This window comes from Oryx dammah, unplaced genomic scaffold, assembly GCF_014754425.2.
Source record: "Oryx dammah isolate SB20612 unplaced genomic scaffold, SCBI_Odam_1.1 HiC_scaffold_8, whole genome shotgun sequence".
NCBI classification, from domain to species: Eukaryota; Metazoa; Chordata; class Mammalia; order Artiodactyla; family Bovidae; genus Oryx; species Oryx dammah.
In genome coordinates, this window is record NW_024070192.1 from 38,537,201 (window position 1) to 38,552,569 (window position 15,369).

At 35.4% G+C, this 15,369-nt stretch overlaps 1 protein-coding gene across 2 annotated transcripts in view; it reads right to left on the reverse strand.

Annotated features, from left to right (window-relative positions):
* The window catches only part of PAFAH1B1 (platelet activating factor acetylhydrolase 1b regulatory subunit 1), a 67,207-nt gene continuing 51,838 nt past the window's right edge, over positions 1 to 15,369 (reverse strand). Inside the window, exons 5-11 of one of the 2 annotated variants that reach the window (XM_040243767.1) lie at positions 15,160 to 15,366; positions 10,337 to 10,505; positions 8,356 to 8,458; positions 7,414 to 7,642; positions 6,123 to 6,224; positions 3,700 to 3,856; positions 1 to 2,814 (exon numbers count right to left, since the gene is read on the reverse strand). In XM_040243767.1, coding sequence (XP_040099701.1) covers positions 2,741 to 2,814; positions 3,700 to 3,856; positions 6,123 to 6,224; positions 7,414 to 7,642; positions 8,356 to 8,458; positions 10,337 to 10,505; positions 15,160 to 15,366 — 1,041 coding nt within the window. In that variant the 3' untranslated portion in view covers positions 1 to 2,740. The remainder of the gene's footprint in view (positions 2,815 to 3,699; positions 3,857 to 6,122; positions 6,225 to 7,413; positions 7,643 to 8,355; positions 8,459 to 10,336; positions 10,506 to 15,159; positions 15,367 to 15,369) is intronic. The other variant, XM_040243768.1, reaches the window with a different exon arrangement.

Below are 15,369 nucleotides of genomic sequence, written 5' to 3' on the forward strand. Positions count from 1 at the left end.
TTGGAGGATGCAGTTCTACCAGCTTTTTATTTCTTAAATAAGTGGCCAATTTGATTGAGAAAGTGACAAAGCAGCAGTGAACCTCTAAACCAATTAATAAATTCCTCTACTTACAATCCAAACCAGTAACCTCATCATTGTACTTATCCCAGGCAAGGCACAGGGTTAGACAGCAGACAGAGAAAACACAGGAAACAGGAAGAAAGGGCATCAACAGGGCAGTGTCAAACAACAGTGCAGGAAACCTCTGCAAATCTGCTTCCGGATTGTGGATGGATCACTCTCCCCCTCCCTCATTATTCAAACAGGGCTCGTTACACTTGGATCCAGTTGAGGACCATCCCTGAGATTCGACGTTCGCTGCTTCGGAAGTGGAGGATGTCTGGTAACTCAACTAAGCAGCAGGCTGTGGCACTCTCCCAACAAGGATGACTTGGTTTACAGTGACAGTTTCTCCTCATGTGTCGGAAGTCACTGCAGGCTGCACAGAAAACCCAGCGACAGCGGCTTTGTTTCCTCCTAAATTGGTACCATTTTTTTTTCCTTTATTGTTCGTATCTAGGAGTGATTTCTAAATGTTGTGGCTTACCCTTGAACAATTCGTGTTGCTACATGCTAAAAACGAATTAAAATACAAGACATTTATACATGTACAAACAAAGGTTAAAGATGCACCATTTCTATGTATTTATATTTCTTAAAGTAGGACAGGAAATAGCAGCAAACGAGAACAAAGATAATCTTCCATAGCTTCTGTAGAAAAATCCAGTCAGAACAGCTAAGGGGAAACGAAAAAGACTTCTCAATGTGAGCAGGGTTGTGAGGCAATATTGTCCTGAAAGTTATCCTACTGTATTTAAGAAATTAGCTTAAGTTGTCATTTTTGTCCTCAAAAATAGTCATTAGTTTTCGAAACACTTTTCCTTCCAGAGACATCTCTCAGGAATTATTAAAAACAAGCCAACAAACAAAAAGACACAAGCTAGACATAAAGCTGCTTCTAGTAAATATATGGCCTATTCTCTGTGTGTGTATCTACAGCACATTAACTCTAACCCTTTGTCTTTTTCAGGAACCAAATTTCCACTGAATACTAAAAAGAATATTAAAAAAAAATCATGTATTACACAAATGGATAAATACAATCCAAGATAAATTTCTTTGTTAAACTTTGTTATTTCATTGTTCTGTTAACTTTTCAAATGACCTTCTTAAGAAAAAAATGTTGGTTAGCGAAGCAGTGGGATTATTTATTAATCTGCAATGGAATATTGTTTCCAAAGTCACAGATAAAAATTCTCTTAAACCTACTTGTAGTAACTTTGGATCACAATATACAACGTATCAGGGATGTGTAAAATGCTCAACAGCCAAATTGGGGGTGGGGGTGATAACGGAAGTGATTTTCTTTAGCTGGGAAAAATTCCCACAGAGTCAGACCTAGTTTTCAGAAGCGTCAGGATCAAAAAGGATTTGTTCTAAAGCATGGTATTTCCACAGCGAGATTTATTCTATTTATATGTTTTAGCACTTCAAAAACCCAGGACCCAAGGACATGGAGGTTGTATGTGTGTGTGATATATATACATATACAGACTTATCCACTTATAGATAGGCCTATATACTCATAAACATTTATATATAAACAAAAGGTGAAAACACAGTACATTTTTATGCACGCTCCATTAAACCCTGTCTTTTTTAATAAACTTGTAAAACACAGTTCAAATTGATATCAGATTCATGTTGAAGAACAAACTGCTGTTATTTCTCCCACTCCCTTAAAATGGGCAAACATAACCTTTTCAAAATTTCTTTGTCATTATGTTATGCACATTGCACATCCCTAAAAAACATCAAAAACAAATAGTGATTTGTACCATGACACACTCAATGGGAAGATTAAAATCTACTTGGGAATCACATCACTATACAGTCTAATAGTATGGAGAATACAACTAGAAGTGTGTCTAGTGTGGAAAAGAGAAGCTTAGAGTATTACAGTGTTTTTTTAACCTGTTTACAAAGCAGTAAGACCCAAATGAAATAAATGATTTGTTATTAGTTGCTGAGATTTTTCTTATTTCAGATTTACAGTCATTTTCTTACATAAAGATACCATTAGCCTTTGCCTGATAGGCTGCCAAAACAAATGTATCCCATTGATTTGGCAAATGTGTCATGACAAAAATTCCAATATGTAATCCCCATTAATTACATAGATGGTTCAGAAGATTTTGAATTGTAGCCTTATTATCTAACATCCTTAAAGAAGATTTATTAAGCACACTTAAGTGATGTTACATAGATACACATTTCAGAAAAAGCCCTAATAACCACCACTTTCCCCCAAATGAGGCCATCAAGTCAGGCACCAACAGGACAGCAGAAAGAAAAACAGGAATTAATAATTCAACATAAAATGACACTGTCAACTATTCAGTTTAGTGCCCTAGTTCAATTTATTTAACTTCTGCCTTCTTAGGCCTGGTGTGACCAATGCCAGCCCAGGTTTTTAAACCCTATGGTACTTCTAGACAACGTATGTAAATTTACAGTATACAATTTGGATTCACCATGCATGAATACTTTGTGTGTAACATTTAATAAGCTCAATCTACATCCAGAATAATTTACATGAAAGGACAATATTTATTTAAACAGAGCTCGATGGGGTAACCATGGTATCATCAGAGTGCATCCAGAGGAAAAAAGGGAGGAGGGGCCAAATGAGACTCAATCAACGACACTCCCACACCTTTACTGTTTGATCTACACTGCCAGTAACCACATATGGGGCCGTCTTATGGAAATCTGAAAAAAAAAGAAAAGGCTTACTTTAAAATCACACTGAGCCACAAACAATGTTTAATAAGGCACAAATAACACATTCAAATGCCAGGAATACCCATTTTTTCCCTCTATTCAGCCACACATCTACCCCAAGCAGATGTATCACAAGCTTACCAACTAGATAAGGGAAACCGAAACAATGAAATCTTATATTAAATCTCTAAAAAAAAATACCTCCCCCACTATCCTCTTTCCAACTGAGGTTGAATAAACACTGAATTCTAACAGCAAGGACAGCCTCAATGCAGCCATTTACTGAACACTTACTATGCTCAAGGCTTAGTACTAATGCTATATTCATGTTTAATCCTCCCAACAATTCTGTAAGGTTTAAATATTAGCCCTATTCTACTGCTCCAACTTCATTATTAGATCCATAATACTCTAGTATATTTACTATCTTAAATTCTAAATTCAGGTCCAGATGATATTGAGGATGTTTATTAAGTATAATACAATTCTGAGTTCCCAGGACATGGTAGTACGTATGTGCCAGAGGAAAAAAGTTAACATTTCCTTTGAGAAACTTACAAACTAGTAGGGAAGAAAAATTACCCATCAGAGTGGTCAGTAAGCATCCTCTTCATAATTCTAGTTTCCAAAACTAATATTGTGCAATGGAGAAAGTAACTGTTTTATTCTAAGGCTGATGATGGAGAGAGTTAAGGAAAGGAGAATTTCAAACAAACAGCAGGAATCCATAAGATTTTCTAACCTGTCTTCTCTATTCTGCCCTGAAAGCCCATCTTCATTTCTTACCTGGAAACATCCATAGGGTCAGATTAAAACTGTTAGGTCTGGCACTCCAAAACCTAACTGCTCAGAAACCACGTAACTCGTACATACCCAAGGAGGTAACAAAGTGTTCATGCGCATTGAGGGTCTTCATGCATCGCTTGTTCTTGTAATCCCACACACGCAGGGTCTTGTCATCAGCGCAACTCAAAATAAACTTCCCCCCAGAATGGAACAGAACTCCACGTACCCAGTTATCATGACCCACCTTAAAAACAAAAAGGTGTATGACTTAATAAAGGGATAAATAGTTTAAACAGCATCTATGAAAATAGTTAAGGCATTACTCAAAGGGGATTGAAACTACATGCACTAAAAACATCAATGCCAAAAAGGCAAAAGGGGGAAAAAGTCTAGGGAATCCTTTTAGATTAAAGGAACCTGGAAACTAACAAGATATGACCAGTAAATGCAACACATATAATACTTAACTAGCTCCTGGATAGTGGCTAAAATAGTTATAAAGGACACGACTAGGGTAACTAGAGAAATAATGTATTAAATTTCTTCAGTGTGACAACTTTATTAAGGTTTTATAAAATACTCAGGAAATACATGTTAAAATATTTGGGGTCAAGTGTCATGGTGTCTACAGGTAACTTTCAAACTGTACAGCAAAATCTACAATACACACATGGAGAAAAGAAAATGTTGACAACTGGCAACTCTAGATGAAGGATATGTAGGTATTTATTGCATATATTTATTCATCCATTCATCTACCTATATCCCCTGTCCAGCAGTTCCATTTCTTACAATTTATCCTAAGAAATAATTAAGAATGTGTAAGGTGACTAATTAGTTAACAAAGATGTTCAACAAATCACTGTATGTACTGAGTATATCTAATGACATGAGCAAATGGCATATACCTTCTAAGTTAAAAGTCTACTGCAAAGCAGTATGTATACAATGTTCACATGTTTTTAAAAAGCCACCATATGCATCTATAGTAATTTAAGAAGAGTTTAGAACAGTCCAGTCCAACAGGATAGCCCTTAGCCATGTATGGCTATTTAAATATAAACTAGCATTAAATTAAACAATTCAGTTTTTCAGTCTCACTAGCCAAATTTCAAATGCTCAATAACTGTTTGCAGCTAGTTGCTACCATGCTGGACAGTGCAGACGAAGAACATCAACACACAAAGTTCCAACAGACAGCTCTAATCTAATATAGTTGGTAGTTATTAGTAGGTATGGTAAAGTGATCTGAGGGTGATTTTCTTCTTTTTTCTTTCCTTTTTCTGTTTATTTCTCAAATTTTCTACAATGTAAATAAACTATACTGCTTTTGTAAAAGAACCCCCCAAAAGAGCTAACAGTTTAAAAAAAAAAAAAAAGATGACCAAGGCAATACATCTTTGGCCTTGGTTTACTTTTCCTTCTTTGCTCTTACTTAAAACACTTTGTTATATTATAGTGATCTCTAAAAGCCACCCACCAATCACTAGAGTTGCAGAAAATTCAATAAAAGTCAAACCATGTTTCTTGGAGCCACACCAAAATAAAGCAGAAAAAAAGAATCCTCTTTCAGTTAGGAGGCAGAAACCTCCAGGGAAATTAATGGTGACCTGTGTTGTTCCAGAAGAAGCGAGCACATGCTTTCTGATTTTCAAACAGCAAGATAGTATATTTGAACTCAGCTCAGAATACTAAGAGGAAAGTTTAATTTTTTAATCAGTTCTTCTTTTTAAAATATACTACATATCTATTTTTTTTTATTAGAAATCTAGCATTCTAAGAATGCCAATCAGTTCCTGATGATACTTCCATACACGTCTACCATATCCCATAGACAGACAGTTGCTTCAAGATACGATTAACACCTAAGATTAACACCTCTAAACAAACATGCATGCCAAATTACAAAAGCTGCCACTGGATTAATGTCCATGGGCCCCCTTAGAACTCCCAAAGGCAAACAAGAAAGTCCATAATATCTTCTTATAATTTATATATCCTCATACTAAAATCTGGATGAAATAGGCTCCTAAATGAAATAAAGATTTCCAAGTCATAGAGCTGCTGCTGCTAAGTAATACTGTTCATTTCTGAATGCTTAAAATAACCAAATAAAACTGGAACATGAGAATAGATAGTAAGTTAAAAGGATTCATTTTAAAAGTAAATATAATGAGATCAAGAAGCACGTTTCAAAAAATATAAATGAGTCTGTAATATTTGTTTTCCACATATTTCATAGGAGATATTACATAATTTTAGAGATACAATGGCTAGAATCTCCCTCCTAGCACTGACCGGCTTTGCAGATCCACTGTATAATGTAATAGTCTATAGAAATAACCTCCATATCACTGTAACCATGCTCTTAACCAAAAAGTATCTTTATAAAGAAGTTATTTTAGAACATCAAATAATTCAGATTTACTAGGAAACCACAAGGCACCTGACCCTAAAAGATATGCACAGAGTGAAAATGCGAAAGCGGCAGTGAAATTATGCAAACTCACCAGGGTCATAAGGCACATGCCAGTACTGACATCCCACATCTTGATAGTCTTGTCCCTGGATCCGGACAGTAAGAATGGCCCAGGTTTGCCACTTTTTTTAGTCTATAGAAAACATAAAAATCAAATTTCCTGGGCAAGAAGTTAGGTGACTTAAATGACAACTACCTAACAGTGATCTGTATTTCTAATTTTGTAAAAACGCATTGTTTGACAAATAAAAACGATATGTATTTTAGGCACACCACTGTTCTGAGCTATGTATACAAATGATTACTACAATCAAGCTAATTAACACAATTATCACCTCACATTACCACATTTGTGTGTGTTCTGTGAAAAGAACACTAAAGATGTACCCTCTCAGCAAATTTCAAGTATACAATAAGGTACTGTTAACTACAGTCACCGTGCTGTACATTAGATATCCAGGACTTATTCATCCAAGATCACAAAGAGTTGGATACCACTGTTACTACCCCAGCTACAATGAATCTATGATGTGGTAACTACCACCAGGTGGCAGTAAAAAAAAAAAAAAAAATCAACAAACCTGAAAATGCAACTAGCCAGCCAACTAGGAAGAGATTACCAAAAAAGCTTCATTTCGAAAAATAATTGGTAGGGGTAGGTGAGGGTGAGAGAGTCTTCATTTATTAAAATTAAAAAAAAAAAAAAAGAAACAATAGGAATGTCACTATAAAAAAGAATTTGGGCTTATACAATATTTACAGAAATAATTATTCTGTAATTTTAAAAGTATTAATTACAAAGAATAAAATCATGAGGAGCACAAATGATCAAGAATATCAGAGGCCTCCATATGAAATATTCTTCACTTAAAACAAATGCTATTCTTGTTTTTAGTTTTTGGCCATGCCACATGGCACGTGGGATCTCAGTTCCCTGATCAGGAAGCTGAGTCTTTTAACCACTGGACCACCACTGAAGTCCTGAGAAAAGCTATTCTCCTAAAAGATGACTTTAACTTCTCCCGTAAGTTTTATTTTGTATTGGTATACTCTTAAAACAGGGACAATTATAATTAATTTCTGATTAAATGACTACTTCACTTACCCTAACCCTAGCACACATCAAGGGTCAACTGACAGCAACAATAACCACTGGTTAAAAAATATAAACACATCTATCTGCAAGTTGGAAAGAATTTCAAGACTCAGAATTCTGGATGCAGGTTTTATAATGGCATGAAACAGAGACTCGGGGAAGGTCATTTAAGGTTCTCAAATAGTAACAGCCACAAAATCATGAAATAACACAAATCATATAGTACCTCAGATCCTGTTGCTTCAGAGATGGAAGAATATGAGCTTTCGGGAGCCCAGGAAATGCATTCTACCACGTGCTCATGTTCTCGAAGCTCAGCCTTGCATTCCTTTGTTGCTACGACCCACACACGCACAGTCTGGTCATTGGAACAGCTGGCTATCAGAGTGCCGTCTTGATTTGGCCGCACCATACGTACCCATTCTCTGTGTCCTGTGAAAGTCTTCACACAGTAGCTGTAAAAATACATAATAATTTACACTGTGAACAGCAATCACTGGGGCCCTTCCCAGAAGCGATACAAGACTAGCTATGCACTGGAACGAAGAGAATTGGCATCATATGCAAGTCAACAGAATACACGTACATTCCTGGTTAATAAAAGAGGGAGACAGGCTGGAAAGTCAAACATCAGTTAAAATAAGCTGATGAAAATATCATTAAAGAGCTAACCAAATCAAAATCTAGAAGGAAAAAAATAGAGAGAAATATAATCTTTCAACTAAGCACACACAGTAAACCTAACAAAACATTTCTAGCCATGTTGGGGAAAGGCATGCTCCTACTAATCTGGACAAACCAGCAGGCTAAGGCTTCATTATGACAGTCATGTAATTCTAAGCACAACCAAATTAGGCCTGATGGGGCATACCTGCACAAATGTTATTTACATTTTAATTCAACTCAGAGAGATCACCTAAAAGAAGACCACAAAGAAAATAAGCCATTACACAGAAAATGGCTCTCAAGGATATAGAGTTTCTTCCATAATTTCTCTGTTCCCTTTGGGTAGACATTTAAAGATTAAAACTTAAGTTTTAAAATGTAACTGTCATGGTAATCATTCTGGGTTACAACCAAATTTACAAGAACAATCAGAACATAGTTTTGGATTTTTTGTTGAATATTATTTCTTTAAGCTGATGCCTTTTCAACGAAATCTACTTACCCAGTTTGCACTTCCCACATTTTTATAGTTTTATCCCTTGAGGCAGACACTATATGATCTCCATTGGGCATGATGGCTACTGAAGAAACATTGTGGTCATGGCCTAAAACACAAAATGCAATTACTGTATTAAACAAGGTATCACCAAGAGCAATTAAACCTTAATTTACCATAAGATTTCATCTGGGATTTCAAGTATCACAGCTACTTTAAATACAATGGAGTTCATATAAATTTAATAAGAAACTTGGATTTACACACAAAACATAATGGACTGTTAAGGAATTAGTAACTAATAAAACAATTCACAATGAAATACGTAGCCAGCTCAATTTACATTTCAATCTGCACAACTGTTTTAACACGTTATTAACTGGAGACCTATTAACGCCATACGGTGTTCATTTCTGCAAATACCTCCCAGCCAATAATGTGTTAAAATTACAGGTAATCGGTACCATCAGCATTTTAATATATTAACACACCGGATGTTTGTGAGCACTAAAAAGCAAAACAAAACAAAAATTTCCATGGTTGCTATTTTAAGATATAAAATAGAAATAAGATTTACAGAGATGAATAAAATGGATAAGAAAAATGGGCATTTGGCTCTATGTAGAAACTAGTGGTTGAAAGCTTTTTGTGTTGATGTGCACAGGAGCAAAAAAAATAAAATACATTATTCATAATGCTAGTTAGCTATTCTATGGCAAAAAAAGCCCCAGAAAATTCTCTTAAGTATCACATCATTTAAAGGAAAATACAATGATTGGAAAGAACTCTTTAAGTCAGAGCAATAAGACACAGGCTACCTAACAAAACAAATACAGATTTTACGAAAGGATTCAATGAAACTCCTTTGACTGGTAAACTTCCCTAATGCACTTAAATTGGGGAGTGGGGGACATACTATTCAAATTACACTGTCTAGGTTACTGCATAGCTTTCTCAAGTGCTAACATCACTGGATAATGTATTTTAAAACAGTTTATTATTAACACAGTTAATATAAAATCCAAACATCCATATTTCGTCATGTTTTAAAAAACAAAAATCCTTATTTAGTAACCACCTCCTATGTACCAGGTACTAAACCAGATGATTCAAGCATACAATCTCATTTTATCCTCACAAGCCTTATGGCTTCAATTCTTAATTCAATATTTAAGTTTTATTAACCTTACAGATTAAAGAGGTTAAAATTTCCTAATGCCATAAGTAAACATGTAGGACTCGGAATCCAGGTATCTGATTTCAAAGCCCACGCTCTTTCCAGAAAGCCAAACTGCTTCAGAAAATAGTCTCCAGGACAAGGAGAAGAGAATAATGAGACTACAGTGTATGTGGGATATTAAAAGGTGAGCAAGGGAACCTGGGTTCCAGCTTTTACTGTATCTACTCTCTAACTTCAGTTTCCCAATTGAGAAAAATGAAAAACCGAAAGAAAAACAACCTCAGTAACTTCATTTTCTCTTTTTCTCAAGAACAGATAGATGCCCTGGCAGTTTTTCTCATCCAAAAATATTTGTGAAAATAAGTATTTTATAACCACTAAGAGACACTTCCCCAGTGGCTCAGTGGTAAAGAATCCACCTGCCATGCAGAAGACACAGGAGACGCAGATTCAAACTCTGGCTCGGGAAGATCCCCTAGAGAAGGAAAACGGCAAGCTAGTCCAGTATTTTTGCCTGGAGAATCCCATGGACAGAGAAGCCTGGTGGGCTCCAGTCCACAGGGTGGCAAAGACTCGGATACAACTAAAGCGACTGAGCACGCAAGCACAAAGAGATTCTTAAACCTCGAAACAGAGACGACTCTCAATGACCATGACTGTCCCTGGATTGTCTGTATCGTATGCTCCTACACTGGCACAGTAAGGACTGAGTGAAGGGACCTGCGCTCTGTAAGAGAACACTATCCTTCTTCTCCCTGCAACACTGCATTAGAAACCAATACCAGAATGCTACCCTCTACTCCTTACCATGCATGGTTCTGATGCATTCAAAGCCCTGAAAATCCCATAGCTTAATGGTCATATCTGCAGAACATGAAGCCAGAAGCTTGCCACTGTGGTCGAATGAAATATCCTGTACAGAGTCTGTATGCCCCTTAAGAGTTCGTTCAAAATCTCCAGTCTCATAATCCCACACCTGTCAAGTGAACAGAAAATAGGTTAGCATCACATCATTCCTTTCTCAGTTTATATTTGCACTCGGCAGACCAGTCTGGCGCTATAGTGACTAACCAGGCAAGTAACAAAGGATAACTGTCTTAGAATCATCACATCTTCAAGCATAAATTGGTCTTTTCTCTATAGAGAAAAACGATTATTAAATAAACCTCTAAAACCACATTTATTAAGTATCCACCATATATCTAATCATGCTAGTGACTGCCAAAGAACAGAGTCTCGTCTCAGCCTGACATCATGGAACAGGCAAGTTAAAAAGTAAATATAAGTGCCAAAAAAAGAAAAAAAATTCATGAGCCTGACATGAATTTATATGTAGATGAAGGAATACCCAATTCTACTAGACAAGCAGAGCTCAGACATCTAAGAAGGCAAGGAAAGACTTCACAAGATGTAACTGTCTTTAAATAGCAGATTAACAGAAGCATATCGTCATTTTGATGTAAAAGCACTGAGCCACAGTCACATTTTTAAAGAAAATAATAAACTATCAAGAATAATTATTATTATAAACACATCTCAAGAACACATTGAACTTCTATTCTGGTGGTCAAATGCTAGTCTTAAGTCTGTAACTAACACTAATTATGTACGTGCTCTATAATCAAATGGCTGATTCCATTCTTACCATAATAAAATATATCTGCGATAGGGTATATTTCAACCAATTTAAAGAAACTTAGAAAATGCATTTTGAAATCTAGAAAAAATTTAAACATCCAATATTAGGGAAATTGCCACACAGATGTAAGCAATCTATGGCATGTATACAATAATGTTACATAAAAAAAACCCACAAAATTATACAACTATGCAAAAAAAATGCACACAAAAATATCCTCTAAAAACATTTCTTTTATATAAAATTTATGTATGCTCCCCAAAATAAACATATAAAAATTTTACCATTTAAATGTTCAACTACTTCCACACTGAAGTGATTACTATATGTTTAGCTTTTTTCACAGTTTGTTAATGTATTTTTTTTCTTTAATGTACTCTTAACTATACTGGAGGGGTTTTTGATGTTATCATAGCATTTTAGAATTTTAATTTTCAATTATTATAGCTTATAGAAATAATTACTTTTTATATATTCACCTTGTATCTTGGCATTGTTTAAATTCAGTCATAGTTCTAGCAAATTTCTGAAGAATCCTTGGGATTTTCTACACAGAAAATCATGTTATCTGCAAGTAACATTTGCAAGTAATATTTCTTCCTTTCCAATCTGTATGCCTTTTATTTCTTCTCTACTGCACTGGCTAGCCACTCTAATACAAATGTGGATTTAAGTGGTCATGGATCCCTGAACTCAAGAGGGAAGAACTGCTTTCCACCATTAAGTATTAATATTTTGTCCACTGTAGGTTTACCAGATACCTTTACCTTTTATCAGTCTATGGAAGCTCCCTCCCTAGCTTGCTGAGTTTTTATCATGCTTTTCCTGAAACTATTATGCTTTTTTAACTGATATGGTATATCACACCAATTAATTTTTAAATATCAACCAATCTTGCATTTTGGGATGAACCCTACTTGGTTATGACATACTAATTACTCCTTTTATGAACTGCTGGATTCAATTTGCTTATACTTTGTTAAGGATTTTGCATTTATGTTCATGAATGTTATTGTATCAGTCTGCAGGGTTTTTTTTAATATTATCTTTACCCATTTTGATATCTAATTGTTTCAACACCAAGAGTTCAGGTGAATACATTCTGAACGGTAGGTATGACCTTGAAGTTCACTTCCATTTCAGTTAACTTTGTTTCCTGCATTCATTAAAGAACACTGAAGCATCTTCCTCTAAACTATTAATAAATATACCCAGAACCGTGTCTCTTCATAAATGGTAAGCAAACACGGTAATGTAATGTTTATAAATGTTAGGAATTAAAGATAATCAACTTTTTCTCTACTGGATATTTATCTTTTGTATGATTATAAAATAAATGCTCATGATAAAAACATCTATAATGTACTGATATGAAGGCAATAAAAATATCCACTATCCTACCAATGGCATGATTTTTCCATTTTTTCTATGCTCTTTTTTTAAAAAAGTACAGTGCCTGTGTATACATCATTAACCTGTTTTTCCCTTTCTGTCTTATCATAAGAATTTTTCCATGCCATTAAAAACTTATTAGCAAACATTCTTTTAGAAGTAATTCCTATTATTTTCTAAACAAAAGGCAATGTTTTTCATTACTATACAAAACATTATAGTGTAAACCTTTGAATACTGAAAAATATCCATCCTCATTCTGCAATACTTAGGTCAGACAGTGATGGTTGAAAAAGAATTTTGAGTCAAAAACTAAGTTTTTTAGCCCTTCATATATTCTGCTAAAATTGTTCTCCTGTAAGACTGTATCAAATGTAATGACAATGCCTGCTTCTTCAAATTCTTACCACAACTGGGAATTCTCATTTAAAAAGTAAAATATTGGGGGCCTCCCTGGTAGCTCAGTTGTCAAGTATCCATCTGCCAACTCAAAAGACACAGGTTTGATCCCTGATCCAGGAAGATTCCACAGGCTGTGGAGCCAACTAAGCCCATGCGCCACGACTAGCCCATGCGCCACGACTAGCCCGCGCCCTAGAGCCTGGGAGCTGCGACCACTGCGCACACATGTGCAACTGCTGCAGCCTGCACTCCACAGCAAGACAAGCCGCCACAATGAGGAGCCCGCACAATGCCCGCAGCTGGAGAGTACCTCCTGTCTGCCACAACTGAGGAAAAGCTAGCACAGCAATGACCACCCAGCAGAGGCAAAATAAAAATAAAATAAAAAACAAGTAAAAAATAAGAAGTAAAGCAGCTTGCTAGATTTGACATGAATTTTAATTTACACTTTTTCTCCTCTTAGTAATGAGGCTAAAGCTCTATTGTTGGTTCTATTGAGAATTCCACGACAGAGGAGCCTGGAGGGCTACAATCCATGAGGGCGCAGAGGGTTGGACATCACTGAGTGACTAACATTTTCTACTATTAGTAATGAGGCCAAAGCTCTATTGCTGGCTATTTTTCCTTCCTCTATGAATTACCTGTTCATGTCCTATAGTCCATTTTTCCTATTGAGATGTTACTGTTTATCATACTTGTTTGAACTCTATAAAGTTGGCAATCCATCCTCTGCTTTACTCATTGAAAGTATTTTTTCAGTTTTTTGTTTGCTCTTTATTTTTATTAATATTTAAGAACTAATTCTAAGTGACAACCAGAAATAATGTTTCAGGTATTTAAATGATGCAATTAAAATACTGTCATTAAAAATGACAAAAAAATGATGATTTCATTAGAAACAAAGAGAAGTATTTCTAAAATAAGTTTAATCAAAAAAGGAAATAAAAAATACAAATGCTTGTCATTAACAAAACAGCCATGTGTACACATTAAAGACTAAATGGAAGAGAGAATTTTAGTAGTTGTTGAGATATGCGTTATGGTTATATATCAAGCTTCTAAAACTTCCATTTGTAATATTTTAAAGCTGACCAATAGGTGTGACCTTAGCAGTTCTGTTTATGTTTTTATACCACTGCTGCAAAATCAAACGTTAAGACTGAGCTTTCCATCTATTTGACAAGCCGATCTTAACCCCATGGTTCATGACAAAAGTGCAGTTTTTAGTAAACAAGACTATCATGAAGTTAATAAATTAAATACATGTCAACATAATTTGAAAGATAGCAATGTATCAGTGTATTAGATAGGTAGTCATCTCAGCCTACAGCAATATGTAATCCAAGTATGTATATAAGACTCTTCAAATCACTTGGCAGCACGCCCCATCGATCACCAGCCCACAGGAAGAAAGAAGCCACTGATTTAGAAACTAAAGAAACCACAAAAGGAAAACATACAACCTGTTTAATTTGAAGAATGGGTTAAGTACATACATTTAAGTCATGCCTGCATTATATGCTGACTGTTGCTATATGATAAAAACAATCCTGGCAATCTACTCACATTTTCTTAGCTATACCTCTACAAATGAAAGTTAAAATCTAGAACTTAATCTGAAATAATCTTTAGATACAGAAACCTACTTAAAATTTTAAAACCATGTTTTACTTATCTTTCTGTACATGGTTATACAACTTTCACTGTATTGTGTCTGAATCAAAGGAAACTATAAAAACAACTTTTTTCCTGACTAAAAAAGTCCTCTATTGAATTCTTTTGCATAATATATTCATCCCCTGAATTACTAGTTTTATAATCCTATATTTGCATCTATCACTTCTGCTTATCAGTTCAGTTCAGTCGCTCAGTCGTGTCCGACTCTGCAACCCCATGAACCGCAGCACGCCAGGCCTCCCTGTCCATCACCAACTCCTGGAGTCCACCCAAACCCATGTCCATTGAGTCGGTGACGCCATCCAACCATCTCATCCTCTGTCATCCCCTTCTCCTCCTGCTTATAAATAAGGCAAATACTTATACTTCCAGTCTTCAAGAAGACAAGTTATTCAAGCACTAGGTGACCTATTATTTGTCCAGTGTTAAACTGATGACACCCAATTTTCTCAAATTAACATTAAAGTTGCTTTTAACAATTATTCTATTGTACATCTTTCAATTTTGAAAGAAAAACTACCTTAATTGTAGCATCCTCTGAAGCAGAGACCATAACACTGAACACAGGATGGAAAATGACTCGAGTGACTGGACTCCTATGACCACTCAATGCATATTTTTCTGGTGGACGGGGAATCCATTCTTTTGGGTCTCTTTTCTGACCAAGAGGTCCACCCGACGTAAATTCTTCTTTTGCTTCATTTAACTTTGATTCTAATTCCATAACCTT